The sequence below is a fragment of the Arvicanthis niloticus genome, chromosome 6 (assembly GCF_011762505.2).
Source record: "Arvicanthis niloticus isolate mArvNil1 chromosome 6, mArvNil1.pat.X, whole genome shotgun sequence".
In the NCBI taxonomy this organism is placed as follows: Eukaryota; Metazoa; Chordata; class Mammalia; order Rodentia; family Muridae; genus Arvicanthis; species Arvicanthis niloticus.
Window position 1 is genome coordinate 93,092,067 of NC_047663.1, and position 23,429 is coordinate 93,115,495.

Here is a 23,429-nt window from a genome sequence, read left to right on the forward strand (position 1 = left end):
GCAAGAGTATTCCACAGCTTTTGCTGGTATCTAACTGAACCTTACCACTTATTGATAAGCCTTCTCTCAGTCCTACCGCCAACAATTCAATGATTAACTCCAATTAGACCAAAGAATTAAGACAAGGGTAATGAATTATTTCTGGAGCATGGATTTCCTGCTTTTGAGACCTAGTAACTATGAAGGAGCAAGATTTCCAACATGACCAGAAACACGGAAGATTAGGGATCTTAGTATGTAGAAAGAGAGAACCATAAAGTGTCTGGCAGGCTAAAGGCAGATAAAGGCAGATTAAAGGCAGGCCAGGGGGCCTTTGGGTATTTCACAAAAGTTGAACAAACAGTGTGGTTTTCATTTCTCTTGTTATAGCTTGGTTATGCTAACACTCAAAAGGAACTTTACCATAAGGTAAGCAGATATATGCAGGAATGGGTTAACATACAAGCTGGAGGCAGCTAGGAAGCAAGAGTCAGGCCACCAGCAAGGAATGATATATATATTTTACATTATACTAGAAAACGTGGATAGAGAATTAGAATCTAAGCTGCATTAGCTCAGTTGCTTAAAAAGACCAAAGGTTTAAAAGGTTAAGTTTAACTCCAAAAGTTTTTTTTTAAGGTGGTGTTGATGATATGTATATGAAACTTACTTTCTGTGGATAAGGCTGCCTGGCTTCTTAGATATAACTGAGGTTAACATTTTTCAAGCAAAGGCTGCCCATCACCATGAAGAGATCTACTTGTCAGTGAGATATATGAAGGTCAAGGATTAAATGAGCTAATACTTCCTTGGATGGAGCTGTCTGGCTGACACCTACATCTTTATGTCTAAGTGTCTCTGTTCATACAACCAGTTTACATTAAATGTGGGTATAGTCAATGTGGAAAAAGAACCAAAACACAAATTGTACATAACTCAAAATGGTACACTCTGGCTTCTTCTGCAGTCATGAACATAAGGAAGGATGACAAGATCATACTTACGTCTGAGGTTGGGAAGGGTCGTCACCCAGGGTCACATTCTCGCCCTGGATCTCTGTGAAACACTTCTCACAGAAATGATACCTGTCAGCAAGAAGGCCATACTTGGGTGAACTGGTCCATCACAACATACAGCCACCCAAGCAACGAAGCCACCAATCAGAGCAGGGCAGAGCACCACGACGAAGGGGGGGCGTTGTTGGTTGATTGATGGGTCAGTGAGGACAATGAAAGGAACAGGGGCAGGTGGGGAAGGGCAGGATTAGAGAACAGGGAAGGGGACAAATAGCACAGACACAGAGGTAAGACGCAAACACCAGACAACACAAAGCAGAAAGCCAAGGCAAAGCATTGATTAGCATTCGGTCTCATTGCACGAATCATAGGCCATCATCACTAACAACGACAGGTTTGATCCGGCTCCAAAATGCAAATGCTTTCAAGGAGTTAATACTAGGATTGCATGGAGCCTAAATTTAGAAATCTGAATTTTGTTATAAAATCAAATATTGAGCCAGGGTTTAAAATAGAAAATTTTTCTTTCAACAACAGGATGAGAAAAAAGCCTTTAAAAAGCAAGTTAAACTGGAATAGCTTTAGTTTCCAAAATGGAAATTTTATGCTTGACAGCATGAGAAGTTTTATTTCCAGTATTAAGCCAGATCTTTCAATGTGTGACAATGTTGAGCACCCAGAACCATTTTTTTGTAGTTGTTATTTTTCTCATATTAATCATGGAGTTAATTATGTTACAATACAAATGAAACCAAATCCATATTCTAGACAAACACTTAACAGAAATGCAGTCAGGGTCAAAGACTTTCCAGCCATTTATTAATAAATATATACAGAGAAAAACTGATATATTGTATAAATAATACAATATATGCAAACCCACAAACAATTTTGAAAAGTTTTGATTCATTTCTAAGCTTTGATGTATGAATTTTGGTACTGGGACCAATCATTCATCTTGAGATACATGGCGAATGACTGTTCTGACTTGGTAACAACCCAAGTTAAGCAATTTAGAGAGTTAATCTTTAAATAGCACAATCTGCATTTGAAAAATTCTCCATCATCCCAATTTCTTGTGTGATAATATAGAGCCTGGGCTCATGCTGGTAAGTGAATACAATTAAAAATAAAGACTATTAAATGTTTGGAAAGGACATGAATGAGAAGTTAACAAAAAGCAGGTGAACTCTGCATAAAACAAGATGAGTACACAAAAATACTATAAAATAAACAAGCTCAATGGAGGTAAATTACACAGGCAAAAAGATGAGCATAAGCTAGCAGCAGCAGTACAATCAAATGCAGGTTTAGCTCAAAACTACATCTACATGATGCCAAGAAGGATTAGTATTAGGGACACTGATGAGACTTGGAGCGCTGAGCCGAGCCCCAGTGCAGAGTGAGATGCAGTAAACTGTGCTCATTCAATGACTCATTCACCACTCACCAGCATGCTCATTCACTCCTTTAATCACTCACTCAGCTATAGAATGAGCCATGAGGAGAGGCCCCCACAAGTCCCAGTTTTCATTGTCATTAAAACATTGAGCATTTTGTTCATAGACTTCACTGACACATGTAGCCAATTTAAAACATAAACTTCATTCAGAGCATTCATAATATCTCGAGGTTATCCAATTTTTCACATTCTGTTGATAAACAGGGCAGATTCACTGCAGATAACTGGGCTGATAATAATTTCTTGCCAGGACAAGATTAAAAATTGAGTAGGAACAGACAGATAGCAGTTTTGTATATTTTAAAATGAACCATAGTATTGTCTTTGTCATTCACTATTTTGTAAATATTCTTAGAGATCCTTAAGAAAATCCTCCACATACAGCAGGACATGGTACAGAGCAGACATTCCCTCAAGCCAAAAATTTTACTGTTAAAAACAAAGTGATCCATTCATTCTATAAGCAAACGTCCTACTGGGGTCCAGCAAGGACCACTCAGCAGTGTGGAATGAAACCAACGCAGTCACAGCTGAGTCTCAAGTTAAAAACCTGGAAAAACTCAGCTATTTTAGTCAGTCATTATAGCCAAGCAACATCCAGGACACAAAAATATGAACCCATCATTTTCCACTGGTAGAAACTAATGTAGAAAGAGGCACTGATGATTGAGAGACAGCCCCAAGAGTGGCTAAGGAAACCTAAGCTCTCTAAGGTATGTGACCAAGTCCCGAGAATGTCAAGGTCACAAAATTTAAGGGATAGTGCATCTGTCCCAAAGCACTAGCAGTGAAAGTACAGATAATCAAGCCTGTTCATTAAGGTGAGAAGCTAGGCCCATGGCCTCACTTCATCAAACTTCACGGAGAGGAGGACAGTGCAGAACAGGCATCTTTCTAAAGAAGAGGAAACAAGTCTGGTCTTGGATAACAGATGTCAATGCAGACTGTCTTATTCTGACAGTTTAAACTTTATTCTCCCTAAAAAAAAAAATTCAGAGGTTCACTTTTAACAGTAACAGGCTAGATAACATTTTGTCAAGTGTGAAGGAAGTAGTGTGATGAATATGGAAGCACCAAGGAGAACTATTTCATGTCATCAATGACAATGCACATCTGGGTTGCTAGGTTGGCACATATAACTATATGGTTTAGCTGTGAGGGTAGTTTATGACTTTTTCAAATGCAGATTGTTTTAAGAACTCTATCAGTACTTAGTTATCTACAGATATTTCCATGTTATCGTCAGAGAATTATTAGAAAAGCTCCAACAGTTTCCTAAAAGTGAGTTACTTCCAAATTTTAAAAGGGTAGAAACAAGTGAAAATGTAATCATATATATACATTAAGAGTTTCACTTGTTTAAATGTTGTATACAATGTTTTACTGATTTAGGTGTCTAAAAATTTAGCACACAAGTGACAAAACAATTATTTATTGGAACACAACAGTGTTTGTTTATAGTTGATTTAAAAAAAAAAAAATCACAAGCAATTAGTTAGAATGTTCAATCCAAAACTTGGCCGTTCCTTTCTTAGGAATGTGGAGTATTGATTTATATTCTTCAATCTAAGAGCACAGAAGGAATGGTAAAAGCTTTTGAAATGTATCAGACACAGGGTAAGACTCCTATATGTTCATTTTCACTTAAGAAAAATATATCACTTTTGTTCAGTAAAAGTGGAGTTCTATACAAAAAAGAAAATTAGGCATTCTAGGACTTCCAGAATAGTTCTGGTGTTTGTCCTTTACGACTGAACTTTTCTTGATCACAGCTATCAGTTCAATTTACCTTTAATTATACTTAGTGGATTGGGCTCAGGTCTGTGTAATTCATCAGAAGCACTGTTTGCTAAGCATCCAGGACAGACAAACAGTGCAAGAGCCCAACCATTTACAGAAAGTGGCTAGTTTCTTGTCTTCTTTCTAGATCAAAATTATGCTAGCTAAAAGTATCAGGCACAGTATTTTTCATGGCATAACTAATACTAATCCATATAATCTTGTAACTCTAAAGCCAGGTGTTGTGGTCTTTGCCTGTAATCCTAGTACTCAGGAGACTGAGGCAAGAAGATCAGGTTTGAGGCCATCTGCACCTACAGATGAGACACTGTCTCAACAAAACAAAACAAACCAACTTAAAACTTTATACAGATCACAATGGTCTTCAAAGTACATTCCTATATACTAATCCACTGAAGACAGGACATGAGCCTGTTATCCAAGATGCTATTGAGCCTCTATCTTGGACAAGGTTAAGTTTGATACATCATGAGATGTGCTAGAAGAGGACAGAACTCCTGTATAATACATGGTCACTGTGGGAGAATCCCATTATGGGAGGTTACGGCATCCTTTTCAATTATGTCTTCCAATGTTTCTACTGAAAGGCTGAGGGTGGCACAGCATGAGCAATGTCCTGGATTCTATTCATAGCACTAACCCTACCACCACCACAGACCACAAGATAAAACCAAACCTTCACAACACCATCCTCAACAAAACATTGGATTTAAGGTGTGTGTGTGCGTGCCTGTTTTTAGATAGAAACCCAGCTATACGTTGAGTACTCAGTAGCACAAGTTGTTCACTCTGTATTTCTAATAAAGATGACTCTAAGCCAGGAGGGAGAACAGTTGATTGGTTGGTCACACAGGCTTAGAGTTTTGCTTTTTAAAATTATTTATTTGTGTGTCCATATGTGTATTGGAGATCAGAGGGCAACCTGAGGGAGTTAGTAGTCTTCTTCTTCTATTGTGTAAGAGTGGAGATAAAACTCTTTTGGGTCATGAAGCTTGACAACAGATACTCTAACATGAAGTTCTTTTTTGGGAAAAACATTTGCATAAGAGCCATCATGGAGATAGTTATACTTTTTGAAAATTACAAGTATTGTTCTCTTGCCTTCTTACTCTGTCTTCTCGCCCTTTCCCTCTCCTCCCCACTCCACATGCTCATGGCCAGCCTCTACTCTCTCTCTGACTTTCTGTCTCTACTACCCAACTCCCCTCCCCATGCCATGAAAAAAAAAAAAAAAAAAAAAAAAAAAAAAAGGAAAGAAAATTATGAGCATAACTTAAAAAAACACACTTGAGAAAAAAAATTTCAAAATTCCAAACTTGTCAGGTCTATATACATTATATATCTCTGAACAAATAAACGGCCTGCTTTTTTATTAGTATGCCCCAAATAAGAAAAGGGATGAATAGCCACAGCAGTAAACCCTGAGGCAATGCTTAAGCCTAAGACAGAGAACACGCATGAAGCTCCCTCTTGGTCACACAGATGTTCTCATTTCTGGCTCACAAAATGGAGTCAACAGTACTGCCTTCAGTGTAAGTCATAACTTAGGCTCCAGCCATGAAGCCTTTGTGCTGCAGCAACAAGGCAATGAGAGGTTTCATAACAGAACTGACGGAAAGGAATTTAATTTCAACTTCATCTTAGCAAAAATCCAGATAAGCAATTTTCAAGTAAGACCCAAACTATGGATTGCTGTTCTTGTTATTATTATTATCTCGCTGTTCCTCTAAGTAAGGAGACCTTCTCTGGTCTAATCACCTTCACATTCCAGAAGAATGGCAACTATTTTCCAGGTAGGCCTACTACTCTCAAAGCCTTGACAACAGTATCTCAAACAAAAGTGTTCTTTAAAACAAACAAATAAAACAAAAAACAACATCAGGGCCTTGCCATGCTCAGACCAGCCTCACACTCAAAATTCTCCTCTTGCCTCACCTTCCAATTGCTGTGGTACCAGGTTTACAAACAAGCCCAACAAGGGAGTTATTCTTGAACTCAATAAAGAACACTAGCCCTTCCTAACATTGTAGTATTAGAAAAGAATATTCTTGTGTGCTTTTTTCTTTTTCAACTAGTAAGTTTTTCTACCAGACCAGCAATTCTAAGTGATGTAGATAATGCATTTGCTGTAGAATAAAATACAACTTTCTATTTTGTGAGTATCTTAAAAGTCATTTTGGGCTTTTCCAAGGTTAGTTTCAACTTTAGCTTCTTGGTTACAGTATTCTATTTTAGGTACTCATTACAGAACTATGGCCTCAGACTAAAGTAAGATTACAATTTTTCATTATAGATGTTTGCCTTTTTTTCCAGAGAGGGGGCTGTCCTAAAACTCACTACATTGACCATGCTGGCCTCAAACTCACAGAGATCTGCCTGTCTCTGCCTCCAAGTGCTGGGATTAAAGGCCTGCACCATCATGCCCAGCAAATTTATGCTTTAAAATCAGGATACTGAGGGGCTACCTGACTGACCAAGAGGTACAGAAACTATAGCACTTTTTATAGAAATTTCAGGAAATAAGGAACACATTTTGGGCTATGATCACATGCATGATCCTTGCCCTAACACCTTCATTTCTTCTGGAATGCAGGGTCCTGCATGATGCTTACCTATTCTGATAGCTGTAGTAGGCGGCATCACGGGGGATGGTGCACAGCTGCTTTCCATAACAGCACAAAGTCTGTGGGGAGAACTCATACTGCAAAAACAAGAAGAAAATACTAAACATACATTCAACTTACCATCCTCAAATATTCTAGCATATTATGGAATTAGACCCAACTGGTTATTAACTAGAAGACAAGGTAAAATTCTAACAATGTTCATAACTATTTCAGGACATTTTCGGACTTAATGTGACAGAGTTAGTGTAGCGCTGGTTTCAGGTACCACAGACAGATGCAATGGGCGCAATGGGCACAGGCAGTCAGCCCTCCCAGAGAGTTCCTGTCACGTTGACTATGACATCATGTCAGGAATTCAACTGTTACAAAGACCACACTAGCCAGGCAGTGGTGGCACACACCTCTGATTCTAGCACTTGAGAGGCAGAGGCAGGTGGATCTCTGAGTTCAAGGCCAGAGCCAGAAAAGCCAGGGACAACATAGAGAAAGCCTGTCTCAAAACATTAAAACAAAACAAAACACTACATCCCAAAAACCCAAGGTCAACAGTATGCCCTTGAACTTCCAACATTAACTTGGCTGGATTAGACAGAAAAGTTGGACTTCCAGAAATACTATACCTTTCGTCCACAGCAATATCCAAGAGACTGCATGACAGGGTCAATTTCTTGTTCAAAGACCTCTGCAAGTTTACTGCAAAATTTATATACCCGGGATGTCTTACGATTATACAGCCAAGCATTGTTGAACATAAGCCAGACATCATCCACATACTGCCAGGGTTCTTGATATTGCCCTGTATCCAGCTTTCGTTTGATGGTAGAAAGGTCCATAGGATTCTTCACAATATCAAAATAATCCTTTAAAAAAAAAAAAAAAAAGTCAACTCCGTGAGTGTATCCCAAAAATTTTAATACAGAAAATACCAGACATTTTGTTCCCAAGAGTAAAAAAAATGGAACTGAAAAGAAAATAATCCCAAATATTCTGATTTAACTCATTAACATGGCAACTGGTAAGAGCAAGTGTAGTTAAATTACTGCAAAGGCTATAAGCTAAAGGAAAAAAAAGTGAAAAGATTATCAGAACCTGTTTTTAATGAAAATGAGAATTTTAATTTACTGAGTTAAAATGTATACGTCTCCAGATTCCCTTTGGTCTACATAAAACATAACCAACCTTGAAACTACTGCTGTTCAGGGCCTGTGGGGGCACATGCCTTTCCAAGTCTCCAGGGATATCAGATAGGAACTGATGGATAGCATAGTTGATTTTTTAATTCTTCAAGCCAATTCTTTTAGATAAAACTTGTACACAAACCCTCAAATAAAAGGGTCTCTGTGCTATGAGGTAAGTGGGCTTGAACTCCAGCAAGTGTTTCTGATCCACCAGTAACTGCTGACAGACACTGACTTTTATATTAGAAAAATAATCTTCAGAGCAAGGTTATTTTTTAATCATTTTTCTCTCCCTGCCCCCCACCCCATCCCTGGTTTTCTAGACAAGAGTTTCCCTATGTAGCTCTGGCTGTCCTGGACTTCACTTTGTAGACCAGGCTGGCCTCAAACTCAGAAAGCCTGTGCCTCTCAGTGCAGGGATTAAAGGCATGTACCACCAATACCCAGTTTGTTTTACTCAATTTTAGGACATGAAACCATAGATACTCAAACATAGTTTTCATATCAACTTACTGGGATTCCTAGGAGCTGAGGATCTACAGGCTGACGAAAAGGCAGAGACTCTGGGTCCTGTCGATAGAGTGCTTCTAGAGTTGGCATAAGTGCCTGGCGGAGCTCCTCAGGTTTAAAGACTAAAGAGAAAAAAAATCACAAAAACAATTACAAATGGGTGCTCAGACATAGCTATTACCACATTCAAACTGTTAGCTTGGTGTCTTCCACTTCCCGCCACAATCCTTTCTCTGGCACTTCATTATCATCGGACTCCTTGAACTAGAGGTCTAAGTTGTGGTTACTAAAAACACATTAATGGGGCCTTTAAATCTGTCCATGAGAAAAAACACACCACCAAGGAGTTTGTTTCAACAAAAATTTCTAATATTTAAGTATTGCTAGAATAGAAAACGAAGCTAATTCCCAACTCTGTTTCCCTGGTCAAATTGGGCAATAAATAAAACTATTTCACTGTGAGAACCTTTATGAATCCTCTGGGGATGCTTTTTTATCCTTGGCTCACTTGGCTCTAGTTCACCCTCATATACAAATGCAAACAATAACCGAACTAAAAAAATAAGAAGTTTCTAAAAGTCTGATAGTGTTTCTCTAACATCTGTCAGTGCCCACTGCCCTTACCTCTTACCCATCACATTTCCTACCTACTCTGCTGTTACCATTACATAAGGCTGTAATTCCAGTGCTCAGGAGAGTGAAGCAAGGGGACTGGAGAGTGAAATCCAGGCCAGCCTGGGCTACAGAGTGAGACCCTGTCTCAAAGTAAGCCAGACAGCCAACAAAAACTTTAAAAAATTAAAAATAAGATGGCTGCCAAATACCTTTAAGATGAGACAGTCAGAAGAACTAAGTCTGCATGGCATGGGAACATAACTATGACAGTCCTTAGTGTGCAGGTTAGTGTGTCATAACCCTTAACTTTTCTTCCAAAAAGAAACTCAACAGAAGGACATATGTCAAAGCAGTTCTGATGACTTGGTATAGTAAGTGATGCAAACTCTGTTAATCCTAGCATACGGAGAGGCAGCAGCAAATCTCTGTTAGTTCAAGGTCAGCTTGGTGTATATAGTGAGTTCCAGGCCAGGCTATACCAATCAAGAATACATAGTGAGAGACAGAAGTAGGTGGATCTCTATGAGTTCAAGGCCAGCCTTGTCTACAGAGTGAGTTTCAGAATAGCCAAGGTTACACAGTGAAACCTACACTTTGGGGGTAAATAAAAGACATATGGGGTGGGGGTGAGAGATCACATAGTGAGACAAAAATTCCAGGTGGGCCATGGCATATATCTGTCATCTTTTCTATTTGGGGAGTCTAAGTTGTCAAATTCTAGAACTTTACTTCATTGTTTTTCTTATATGAAAAGTTAGAAAGTTAACAGAAAATTTCAACATCCTCACTTTAGACTTGTAAACAGTGGGATCAAATCCCCATAATTTATTCCCTTCAGAGCCAGGACCCATCAGGTCTCTTGAGCACCTTGCTACAGACACTGCCTCTTTTACAGGACACCTGGCTGCTGCGACCTTTGTAGTACTGGCTTAAGGTCTACATGAGCATGCAAGACTCCCCCAGCACTCAGCAACACTCAGGTTGGCCCACTCAATCCTGCAGACATACCTCCAGTAGCCTTGTACATGAATACATGAATATTTATTTCTCTTGCTAACTTCATTCTTTTGTTTATAAAAGAGAGTTACAATAGAGCACCTGACTTTCTTTTGGTATATTTCTGTAGTTGTATCTTCTGAGATAAGGACTTAGTATATATAGCTATATTTGACTCCATAGCCCAGGGTGGCTTTGAACTCTTTTTTTCTACTGCTTCAGTCTTCCAGTGCTAGGATTATAGGCATGTACCACTATGCCTAACTATATCTACTATCCTTGAGTAATCTGTGTCATGTGTATGCAGTGTATGTGTGTACATATGCAGGTCCAAAGCTGACATCATTTTTCTTGATTGTTCTTTACTTTATTCACAAAGTCAAGTTCTGTTAAGTCAACTCAAAACTTGTAGGAATGGCTAGTCTAGATAGCTAGCTTTTTCCAGGAACCCCTTCTCTTCTACCTCCTGAATTATACAGTCAAGCCAATACTCCCACCTGTCACTTATATGGAGTCTGGGAGCTCTGAAATTTAGTCTGCATGTTTGTTGCTTATGCACCAAGTACTTTAACTGCTAAGCAATCTCCACAGCCCCTTAAATTTTTTTATACAAAACCCCCTAATCTGGTAAGCTCTCTGCACTGTCTGAGTCAAGATCTCAAAATGGTCTTTCCTTTTTTTTTTTTTTCCTTTTTTTTTTTTGAGACAGGGTTTTTCTGTATAGTTCTGGCTGTCCTGCAACTGGCTCTGTAGACTAGGTTGTCTTCCAACTCACAAGAGATCTGCCTGCTAGGATTAAAGGCGTATACCACCACTGCCTTGCCAGGTCTTTACCTTTTTTAATGACTGGGACAAGTGTTTTTCATGACACATGAAAATTAAATTCAAGTTTTAGTTTCAAAAAAGAAAAATAAATTAAGCTTTTATTGGCACACAATCATGTTCTTATTTGCATATTGTCTGCTGCTGCGGTGATTAGTTTTAACAGAGAGGTATAAAGTCTGAAATGTCACCTAGGCCTTTCACAGAAAAAAGCCTGCTGACAGGTGGAACTTAACAGGACATGCTACATTTCCAGTATTTGAGAGGTAGAAGAAGCAGAGCAGCCTGACCTACCCAGAGAAAGACCTTATCTAAAAAGAACTCTGCTCATGCTGGGCGTGGCAAGGGTGTGCTTTTAATCCTAGTACTCAAGCAGAGATAAATGGGTCTCTGTAAATTTAGGCTAGTCTGGTCTACAAAGTAAATTCCAGGTCATAGTGAGACTCTATGTCAAAAAAAAGTCTGGTCATAGGCTAATAAGATGGAGCAGTAGTACACGAAGCATTTGCTGCTAAGCCTGATACTGTGGACAGAGACACAGGGACAAGAAACAGACACACACATCTTTAAAGGTCTGACCACTCTCATTTCTCCCCCCAGTGATAACTGAAATGACTAAATGTGTCTCATTGTGTTTATTCACTAATTAGACAATGATTTAAAGTCTATGCCAAGTAAAGTATTTTCAAACTCCTATCTTTACCATACTCTGTAATAAGACTCCACAAGGGCTCACAGAGAAGTCAGTAGCTGTATCAGAACCAAGGTCTCTGCAACAACTAATGAGCTGGTGTGACACAGAATGTGTCATTCCACTTTGCTAGCATCAAAGCCTTACTTCAGTAACAATGGTAGACCATAGACAGTCTTCAAAGTGTGTGGGTCATAAGCCTCATGCTGTCCAGTGTGGTAGTAACCAGAAATATGTGGTACTGAAGGTTCAACAAAGCAATTCTACATAAACTAAACAATTCAGTTTCCCAATCACCCATTACAACTTAAAGTAGTTAAGAATTACATGGCAGATAGTCAACAAAATAAAAGCACAGGTGTGACATATCTATCACTGTAGACTGTTCTAGCACTGTGCAAAGCCTCACTGGAGGGTGGTGGGGGAATCTCTAAGATTAAACTACCCAGTAGTGCAGAAATACACTATGTGTATGGGGGGGGGGGGGGGGAGTGTGTGTGTGTTGATACTACAGCATCAGGTATGTCAGTACTTGGTCAAATGACACAGCACTCTGGATAACGCCAACTCACCGTCAAGAACCTCTGCTTGTTGTCTCTTGAAGCATCTATCAAAGCAGAGTGTCTGTCCCCAGTTACCCCAAAGAGCCACGTATCACTCTTCTCTTCACTAACAAGTTATTGGAATGAGGATGGATGTTCTTCACACAGCTCAAACAATATTATTACACAGCACAACATAGAGCAGTTCTTAAAGAGCCTAATTCAGTTGCCTAACTCTCTTCAAAATATTCAAAGATTACAAAATAATGTCACATTTTTGGACTATTTTTGCTAGGAAAAAATATTTTTGTAAAAATGTGTTAAATGAGGCTAGCAATATCACAGGTAGAAGACTGGTTCTATTCTCCAGGTGGGGGTGTGGTAAATGGTACCACTAACAGACTTATTAATTTAAACTAATTAAATATTTTTCTCAGGTTTACTTCTTAAAAGGTTAAGTAATGACAAGATAGTCTACATACTCAACAACTCTCTGAGCCAGTCAACTATAGAGGACAGAAGTGCCTTTCCTAGCTGTGGAACTTTACTGCCTCAGTCACCGACATTCTCTGCACTCTTTCTGAAATTTGTCTGTTACCTGCAGCTCTCAACTTTCAAAGTCCTGTTAAGCAAGGGTCACTTGACAATCTTCCAGCACACTACTGCTTTTCACTGTGGTCACATCTTAACTGGAATATATCCAATTTCTACTTGTCCTGAGCTAACTGCGCACATCTGTCTATAGCTTCCCATTCCCACCTTATGCCAAGTCCCAGCTCCTCCAGTGCTCACACACATACTGACAGTGGTCCTCTGCTTCAAACTACAGCATTCTTGCTCATTTTCCTGAATCCTTCACCAGCTATTTTTCCTGTCTCTGTCTCTGCAGAACCTACACTGTTTAGCCTGCTCAAAAGATCCAGAAGCACTCCAACTCTGTCTCTTTAGTCAGTGACATCTCATCTCAAGATGACACAACTCAGGGCCCCAGTGTTCCCCAGCCGCAGTCTGTTACTGTCACTTCTCTCTATGTGTATGTGTGGATGAGGGAGAGGCTGTCTTTGCATGCATTCTACATGTTACAGAAAATGTGACCTACTTTTTTTGCGTGGCTGGGAAGGGGATGCTGACTGTGCAGCTGTGCCGTTAGCACTGCTCTCTTCTTCCTCTTTAGCTTCCATTTTTACTTCGGGTTTCTTTTCTTCTACTTCCATTGGTTCTGCCTTCTGCTCTGTCGTATCTGTTTCTTCTTTGACTTGGGAAGAACCTTGTAAATCCTCTTCCATCATCTTGAGAAAAACAGAGCCACAGAAGATAGGTGACTATCAGACTCCTGTAACTTTAACTCCTGTAGCTTTACTCTTTAGGTTTCCTGGCACACACAGGATTGCCAAGTGTTGCTTTAGTCAAAGACACCTGTAAACATTCTTTTTTGTCCCCCACAAGGAAAAGGAAGAAAATATCTGGGGTCTACTTAGTCACTTTATACAGCACTGGTATAATCATAATTCTAACTCAATTTTTTAATATAAAAGTACGTTTACATGCTCAATAAAATATTGAAACATCTAGCTGGAGAATAAGAGTGCCTTGGAAAATCAAAATAAGGATCAAGACCCCATGCTCTGAGATGAAGAGTGTGACACGAGACTTGGACTAATTGGAAAGCCCATGCCACTACCATGTCACACCCACATCAGCTATGACACTGGCTGCCATAAGGGAGTATTAAGAAGGGTACTGATGACAGCTGCTCATCATTTGAGAAAAACCAGACTATCTAAAGTTTTATTTACAACTTCCTGATTTTTAAAATACTGAACAGACCAACAAAAACACATTCCCAGGCTGTATTTGGCTATTGGCCTACCTACTTCAACTTCTGCTCTAAGTCAGTAAATGAATCTACCACCCCTTCTGCAGAACAAAAAATGAATGAAGAACATTAGCAAAAAGATTTGTGGAAAACTGGAACATTTAAAATGAATATCCAAACACCATGCGAGGTCCTGAGGATATACAGTAAAGCTGCCACACACAGCCATGTACTAAGGCTGAAGGAGCATCTACCTCAGACCGAGGTTCCCCCTTGGGTTCGGCAGGGTCAGGCTCAGCATCATCTGTCTGCACCTCTGTCTTCATTTCCAGCATGGGCACATCAGGTCCTGGCTGCTGGGAACTGGTTTCAGCACTGGTCACAGAGGAGGGAGTAGGGACTCTATTATCAATGCTGGCTGCTGCCTGAGAAAGCTGCAAAGAAATCAAAACCATTCACTTCTGTAAAGCAGATAACGTAAGTATCCTCCAACCGCAGTCTGCTTAGTATTTCTCCTTACAACCAAAGTACTCAGTATGAACACTAAAGGGCAGAAGCTCCCTGAGGGAGCTGAACAGTAAGTCACTAAGTATCAGAAACACGATGATTGACTTCTTACCAAAAAGGAATAGCTCGACGAACAGTTTTCTAAATTCTGACATAAAATTATTTTCTCTCTGCTTTTCTGACTAGATTATTTTACCATTATTTCTCTTCACTAACATTTCTACTTATGGAGACAAGCGAACTATAAACACTTAAGTATTTATAGAGAGGTCAGGAAATGGTGGCCTACATGAAGCATCTATCACAGGATACTGCTGGTGGTCAAGTAAGCAAACACTCCACTACCAGAGTAACAAGCTTTACCCAATGAAACACTACATAAACTAATATAGGAAGATAAAAAATTAAATAGAAGTGTTCTAGAGGGCATAGGACACTATGCCCAGTGGCAGAGTGTTTGTAAAGCCCTGGTTTGAAGACAGGAAATATCACTAATTAGAGACAAAAAAACGAAGAGAGTAAGTATATGTCCTTAATGGAGAAAGCAAAATAGTAATGTCATCTTTGCAAATGTGACAATGGTTAACTTACAATGGTTTAATTAATAATTTGTTATTCTACAAATATCCTAAGTATCTAAGAATGGAATTAATGCAAACCTGGGAGGAGGGGGTCTGTTGTTTCATTATGAATAAAAAAAGTCATGTATTCCGAAAGAAGGTTGATTAGCCAAGATCTTTTAGTTTGGAGCACAGCATGTTTACTAAACCCACAGAACTAAGAAACCCACAGAACTAAGCACAAAAGCTGTCAAACCTGGACAGCATAACTCTAGAACAGAAAACAGGTAAAATAATGGTAGCACATACAGTTCAATTAGTTCTTTCCATGCTATGATATACTGATGACTATTGATTTCTATAAACCACTTTGACCAAGGGAAATTGTAAGCCATACCTTTAGGGCCAATAGGGGAAACAAATCACAGTTTACTGCAATTTCAGAGACACACACACTTTTCGGCACCAGAGCAATTTGCTATAGCATCCTGACAGACAGAATGGTCTTTTTAAGACAGAGTTTTACTTTCTAGCTCTGGCTCACAAGATAAGCCTGCCTGTACTTTGAGTGGTCACCATTCTTATGGGAAGGTACCCTGTACAAGTTTGGCTTGATGATGATAAAGAGGCTCACCGGTGTGCCAGGAGGCTGAGTATGCACAGGTGTTGGCTGCTGCTGTGATGGCTGAGGAGTAGCCACAGACGGGGGCTGCACTGGGGTTGGAGGCTGTGGGGTCACCTGAGCCTGTGCTGCTGCCTGGACTGTAGGGGTACTCTGTGTCTGGGCAGCACTGGGCACTGAGCCAGGAGTTGGGGTAGGAGTCTGCCCAGACGACACAGGAGTGGATGGCTGAGTGGGAGCTGCTGGCTGGGGAGGAGTCATCCCAGGTGGCGTTGGATGTTGGAGAGAGGGCATGCCAGCAGCTGTGGAAGCAGGAGGTGGAGTCGGGTGTAATGGTGACTGTGTCACTGGCGGGCAAGGCAGCTGGCTGGCCTGAGGCGCCAGTATATTCAGAGGGTTAGGAAGAGCACCTCCAGGTACTTGGCCCTAGAAGAAACAGTAAAACTACTTTACCCAATAGAAACCATAAGGAACTTGAAAAAAAAATTTAAAAAATTTAATTCTAGTTTCTTAATTAGTTCTGCTAGTTTCATGAGGATATTACATTTGTAAAACTTCAGAGTAACCATTTCTAGCATGCACCACATCATGTAATAAAATTAGCACTAAAATGCTTCTCATATTTGTACAACTTCAATATCTGGTTACAATATTCATGGCTTAGACACATGTTTACTTAGTTTACTGACTTCATGTTTTGCCACATCTACTTTTAACTTAGACCACAGAAAGAGTTTTGTTTTTGTGCTTTAAATAAGTTGAGACACTAGAACACTGGGGAGACCCCTGACTCTAAAAAAAAAAAAAAAAAAAAAAAAAAAAATCAGGATAACTGTTCCAGAGAGAAGTTTGGCAGAGGCACCAAAAACAGTTTTACATGATGACAACCACAACCGATTACATGTTACATGTTGTCTGTAACTACTTGTACACGGTAAGAGCACAGCTAAACAGTTAAGACTAGGACTATGGCCCCTGAAAAAAAGAACATATTTACTATCTGGCTGTTGAATAGAAAAGGTTTACTGCTGGTCATTGTGGCATATGGCTGAGATAGAAAGAGTGTAGCCTGGGCTACATAAAGAGACTCTAGAAAGGGAGAAAGTTGGTTTCCTGATCTCTGTTCTAACAAAATGAGCTGACAGAGAAACTGGATCACTACTGAATAAACCTAATATATTCAACAACTCATTCAGCACCAGCTAACTGCTTAAAGGGACATGATTTTTATAGTCTGAGAAAGATTTAGCCTATTTTAAATACTTTATATTCGGCTGACATTTGATAAGCTACAATTAACCAGAGTGGGGGAAAGTAATAAAATGGGTGGAAAATTCAACTTTAACTTAAGTAACTGAAAATGCTCATGAGAAGAGTGCTAGTCCAATGATCCTGCTAGCCTTGACACCCCAACACGCAAAACTGGGTGACACATAAAACTGAGTCACTAAAAGAGAATTCACCCTTCCTTAAAGTTCCAATATTTCTCAGAATAACATGTTAATCTTAGATTTCTAAATCACACAAACAGCAACCAAAATCCAAAGATAAAAATATAAAGAGTAAGAAAACAAAACAAATGAACAAACAAAAACCAAAAACCAAACAAACAAAAACCCCACAACCACAATCCATTTTACTTTTTGTGTGAAGTTCACCTAGAGAGAACACAAAAGAATTAAAAACAAATTAAAAATTACAGGGCAAAATGGGAAATGGAAAGATATATATTCTAGAATTCTAATTTCCATAAACTAAGACAGGATCTCGTTCCAGAGGCTGGGGCTACACAACACTGTTGACCAGGCTCCCACACTGAGTGTACCTGTGAAACACCTGCCTGGGCTGCTGGCTGCCCCATGCCCACACTGTTCACACTCATTGCCCCACTGGATGACGGAAACTGGTTCTGTGGCAGAAACTGGTTCTGAGTAGGTGCCTGGGCCATAATGTTGTTAGCATGGGTGCCCATCATATTCGGAGGCTGAGGCATCCGGGAAGGAGAAATGGCCATCTATAAAACAAGATTCAAATATTAGGCCAGAGTCTTTAAGAGATAACACAGTGAAATGGAAATCTAAAGCCTTACAAATCTAGTGCACTTTGGCTTTAAAGACCAGCACTTGACAAGGACTCCTCAGTTCCTAGGCACTTTCTACAACTTCTCAAGCAATCTCCTGAGGAAGACAATGCTGAGCTGTCTTCAGAATGGCAATCAATAGCATGCTCTAATTTTAAACTCAATCATGCCTTTAATTAGTTGAAGACTATTTCAGGAGGGCAAGCTGAAGTGAACAGACACCAACAATATAAGCCATTGGCTGCCTGTTCCACACTCAACAGCAAATACCTACAGAGCTATTATTCAAAAAAAAAAAAAAAAGGCATTCAAATAGTCCTCATTATACCAACAGTTTTGTTTGTTTGCTTGTTTGTTTTAAAGAAACAAGGAAATAAAACAAAGCTCAAATTCAAATGAGTAAGTACCCTAAATTCTCAGGAAACAATGGAGGATCCCCCCTCAGAGAGCGTTCTACTGAGGAAGCACTGAGAGGAGAAGTACTTACACCTGGCACTGAGGCCATGCTGTTCATCTGGACAGAGTGGTTCATGGGGGAAGCTGCACGAGGTCCCATGGGTGCCTGTGGTAACTGGACGTTCCCCAGGGACATTGGGTTAAATGAATTCATCCCTACAAAAAGTAATAATAGTTAACAGAAGCATGCACAAGAAAAGAAATGCACTCATCAAACAAACTCTTAAGACAGACACATGGGTAACTGACAATAAAGAGGAACCCGCAAGCAAATCAGAGCAGACTGTAGTAGCCTTTCCTTATCTGACAGGAACAGCGGGTGGGAGGGCAAGGGAAGCTAGAGTGAGATGAGGACAAAAGGGCAGGCTAGAACTAACCACAACTAATGTGCATGGAGCACAGAAGCAATGACAGACAAGTAAGCCTTGTCAGCACTGAGCCTGCCCCATCTATCTGAGCACACCCTCACTTAAAGACCCTATCAGCAATTGGCTCACATTATTCCAGGCTTCCTAGCTTCTTAGCTAAGTTGATACTATGGTTAGAATCTGTGCTAAGACTCAAAACACCTTCTCAATTTGTGTATGTATACTTAGTAGAAAGTGCCCAAGGCCTAATACTTTGCAGAAATACCACAACAATGCCTAAAGCTTAGCTGGGAAGCATCTTCAGATCACAGGGGCTAATTCTTACAACTTTCTATAGAAACTGCAAACCATGGGCTTTAAATGAAATCTCAGTTCAAGTTGTTATTCTGCCCATTACTGCAATCTAACAGACTCCTTGAAGTTTTTTGAGAAGCTTGCCTTACCACTGCTATAACGAAGAGGAGCTTCTTATACTTTCAGCAACTATCCAAAACTATCACCTGTAAATGACCACATGCAGACAAGGCCCAAGAAGACTTTCTATGGAGTATATAATGAACATAAAAGTATCCCCTCCTTACCAATTTTGTACAGATACTTAAAAAAAAAAAAAAAGAGCATGGAAAGTAACCCACATTCACAGATACTGATACACCCAGCAAAAAAAGACTGATAACTACGACCCAGAAAATATCTCTCTATCACTAGTTATCGTGTCAGAGCCCAAGTCAGCCTGACTCCCTATGCAGCAATGCCCACGTTCCTCCAACAATATTCAGCCACATTGCTATGGCTCAGCTTCTCAACCACTTAACTTAATCCCCCTTCAAATGTAATCCATCCAAACAAGTTCTTGGCCAGTTTATCCAGTGTCTGACTCAGTGTGCACTAACAGTCACAACTTTAAATCATGTCCCTTCCCTCTCAAACTGCTCTGTAGACTGCAACACCGTTCTCTACCATCTGGAAAATGCTCCCGTTTTTATTGCACAACCTGGAGCAATAGGTCTCAGGATGTCAAGAGCTGAAAAGCTTACAAATGGCCCCCAAGCCCTGAAGCCCAAGTAACCACAGAATCTTGAATTGAGCCTTCTATGGTTCAGACAGCTATCACCACCCCAGGAAGGCGTGAAGCTCTACACATAGTCTCCTGAGGCTTCTGACAGCCTGGAGCAGCATCGTCCCTTCTCAGTCCCCCACAAGTGCCTGCCACAGACTGGCTCACAGACTCCCCGGCTGAGTATTCAGAAAGACCCCTTCCTTCCTCGAATGTGTTTATTTCATGTAATCTAATAATGTTACCACTGTTTTGGTGGTGGGTTTGTGTGTCAGTACAAAATCCTATTTCTGACCTCTTTAGAAAACTCTCCTATAATTTCCAAATTTTTAAACATGAGACTCACATTATTTGGTGAACTACATTCTCATCAGAAAGAGGAAAAGAAAGAACACAAAAGGAAAAATGGGGGTGGGGCAGGACATGTTTGATGCTGCTGAATGTTAAGGTAAAATATAGCTGACAATAAATAGTTAAATACCTTGAGAAACCTGCATGCGATTCACTGGCAAAGGCAGGGGCCCATCTATAAGGGGGAAAAATGTAATTAAAAATAAATACAGATATATATACAAACACAAACAAAATGTAATTAAAAATACACACACACACACGAAATACATTCAAATCTTAAAAGCGCTTGCCAGCACACACTTGCAAGATATCCGTGACTCCCCCCCCCCCCCCACTGGGCAGTGGTGATACACACCTTTAATCCCAGTACTGTAGGAGCAGGGGCAGGAGCAGGGGATCTCTGAATTTGAGGCTAGCCTGGTCTACAGAGTGAGTTCTAGAACTGCCAGGGCTACACAGAGTAACCCTGTCTTAAAAAATTGGGTAGGGAGAGACACACACCAAAAAACACACAAAAAACAAAACAAAAAACAAAGCCTTTCCATAAGGCAAGTTCGATGTCCCCACAGGCCACTGCCATACAAAGAGCTTTCAAAGTGCAGATTTTTGGAGAACATAAGTCTATATTCTTAGAAATATACCCCCAAATCTAAAAGAACACTAAGCAAACAGGTTAAGGACTGATAGAGAGAAATGCAGTCCTTACTTGGAGGTCTCACAGACTGGGTTGGTGGAATCACAGGGGGCTGAGCCCCAGGAGCTGGTAAAGCCGGCTGGTTACCCAGGATGCCTTGCTTATGTAAACGTGACCTCCGTTTTTCTTCTAGTTCTTTTTGTATTTTATAAATTTTCTCTGCTAATAAATGATAGTATTCATCCTAAAAAGCAATAATATTTAATATTAAGGTACTGAAAAATCTGAGAACCAATCATTTATTTTGTATGTTCTAACTAATGAACTCACTTGTCACTCACATTTTGCTTCTGGGAACTGTACTAAGAGGGTGTGTACTAAGCAGGTACTATATACCCTGAGCACATTTTAAGTGCAATGACAAAGAGGTTTGACACATCTGACAAAGCAAAAACCCATTCCCTCTGCCCCACCTAAATTCCTAGTGATACCAGCATACCCTTTAATTTTCACTTTATTGAACTAATGACTTTACTGAACATAACAAACCAAAGGTGCTAACATTGCTTTTTTTTTTTTTCATTTTTTTCTTTTCTTTTACTTTTTTTTTTTTTTTTTTTTTTTTTTTTTTGTGCAACTGAACTTTTTCTTTGGTATTCACTGATAGTAGCAATAATAATAGTAGCAAGAATCCTAAAGAACACTCTGTAAAAAAAAAGATGTCCCAAGGACACAGGTTGATTTTATACATAGTCTATACTCCTATACTATGACACTGTGCTTCATAAGAGAGGTGTCTAGGAAACTCATTCTTACTTGGACATGTCAGGTGTCTCCTAGACCATGCGATTCTCCTAATTCTGGATAACTAACTAGGCAAACACCTATAGGTTCAACAGCTGCTTAGCAACATACCCTGCTATTAGCAGACTCATACATGTCTCCCTCCACTTTCTTAGCATAGGCAACCAGGTTCTCCATGCGGCGATCTTTCAGAGCTGCAGGGTCAGGAGTCGGGAAGATGGCTTGAACGCTGAAAAGACAATGTTTTCTATCAACCTGCTTTCAACAAGGTGGTCACAAGAGAACTAAAAAATTAAAACCAGGAATGGCTAGCTACCTGTAGGGGCCCAAATCTCACTGTTCATCCCTTGTGCATGAACGTAGCAAACAATACTAACCTTGCATCTACACACCCAGTATCTACATACCAAACACAAATATATGGCACACCATTTTAAGAAATAGTATGATTCCAAATTGCTATTTTGAAACTATGCATCAAAAAAACATCAAAGTAAGAAGAATCTATAGTTGATTAACTTTATTTAAACTCAGGACAGATAGTATGAAAACATTAACTTTCTGTACATAAAATAACTGTCATACCATCTGTACTTACCAGACCAAAATTTCCCCAAGTTTTAGGGAGCTCTATACCTAGTATCAAGTCACTGAACATGGTTGAGCTCAAAAGCAAAGAGGATGGGCTTCAGGTCATATCTCTATGCTCTCTGATGCCACTACACAATGGGGACCAGAGTCTGAAAGAGTTGGCCTTCCTAGTCTCTTAGCAGTGGGGATGACTTTCTGAAACAAGCACAGACCCTGCACAGCTCTGAGCTGTTAAATTGGGGTTTGACATGAAGATAAAAAACAAAATCAAACATCTACACACCCACAAAGATTCAACAATTCCCTCAGCTGTAAACTATGGCTCTGGTTCATAAGGTTACATACAGTTTATGTACTAGGTGGCTCCGAAGGTCCTGAGTCACATGTTCATGCCAGCCTTTTCGAACACCAGTGCTGGAAGGAGGTGCTGCTGTAGGTATCGTGCTGAGGCTTCCAATGTTACCAGAGTTTGAGCCATCATTCATCAGTGGACTAAAGAGGAAATAAGGAAACTTCAACCAGCTACTCGAGTGAACCAAATGTACTCACCTTCTTCAACCATATGACTTAAGTTTAAAAGAAGCAAGTAATGTATATCCACCAAAATTCAAACTGTTTCATTGGTTGTTTTGCATTTATCACTTTAAAAAGAAAGAGGGGCTGAAGAGATAGCTCCACGGTTAAGAGTGCTTGTTTCTCTTTCAGAGGACCAGGCTTCAGATAGGGAGTTACCTAAAGCTTTGGTCTTACTTGGTAGCCCCCAAGGAAGTTGGAAGAGCTGATTCTGAAATCAAGTTTGGTGGCTGCTGATCTGTTGTTATTCCTCCTGCTGGAATACTCATTGGGTTGTTTCCTTTAAAGACAAAGAAAAATGAAATCAATCCCTATACTATAAACACTTCAAGTTCCTATAATAGATAAAAAAGTGAGCATATAAAGAACTCATATAAAGAATAGCAGAAGGACAGAGGCTCTGGAAGCTGTACTTTTCACTCTTCTTCTGTAGAACCTGAAGAGAATGAGCTCTGGAGGCTACACAGTGTCCTAACAGTACTCTATGGCTGCTGAGAAACTGATCACTGCTCATTTGATGCCTTCAGCTTTTCTATTCCCTTAGTGTCAAACAACTACACTGACCTGCCTGGCACATACCTGTGTGTTGGAGCTATTCTTACATGTCAGAGAGTAAACTAATAAAAGTTAAGTTTAGGCGAAAAATAGGTATTTTAAAAATTGCAAACTCAGAGATTAATATAATTCCAAAACTGCACCATCAAACAGGAGGGGAGTAGATAGAATCTGGGACACTATGGATAATCATTTAGGTGGTTTCCAGAAAGTA

The 23,429-nt window shown here is 39.8% G+C and overlaps 1 protein-coding gene across 3 annotated transcripts in view; it reads right to left on the bottom strand.

The window, feature by feature from the left end:
* Crebbp (CREB binding lysine acetyltransferase) overlaps positions 1-23,429 on the bottom strand; it is a 116,677-nt gene that overhangs the window by 15,571 nt on the left and 77,677 nt on the right. For 2 of the 3 annotated variants that reach the window (XM_034505817.2, XM_076937301.1), the window contains 14 exons: positions 22,838-22,940; positions 22,433-22,579; positions 21,608-21,725; positions 20,765-20,936; positions 20,186-20,230; positions 18,311-18,435; positions 17,569-17,757; positions 15,756-16,169; positions 14,309-14,488; positions 13,338-13,527; positions 8,576-8,694; positions 7,505-7,744; positions 6,870-6,958; positions 984-1,064 (listed from right to left, as the gene is read on the bottom strand). In XM_034505817.2, coding sequence (XP_034361708.1) covers positions 984-1,064; positions 6,870-6,958; positions 7,505-7,744; positions 8,576-8,694; positions 13,338-13,527; positions 14,309-14,488; positions 15,756-16,169; positions 17,569-17,757; positions 18,311-18,435; positions 20,186-20,230; positions 20,765-20,936; positions 21,608-21,725; positions 22,433-22,579; positions 22,838-22,940 — 2,212 coding nt within the window. The remainder of the gene's footprint in view (positions 1-983; positions 1,065-6,869; positions 6,959-7,504; positions 7,745-8,575; positions 8,695-13,337; positions 13,528-14,308; positions 14,489-15,755; positions 16,170-17,568; positions 17,758-18,310; positions 18,436-20,185; positions 20,231-20,764; positions 20,937-21,607; positions 21,726-22,432; positions 22,580-22,837; positions 22,941-23,429) is intronic. The other variant, XM_076937300.1, reaches the window with a different exon arrangement.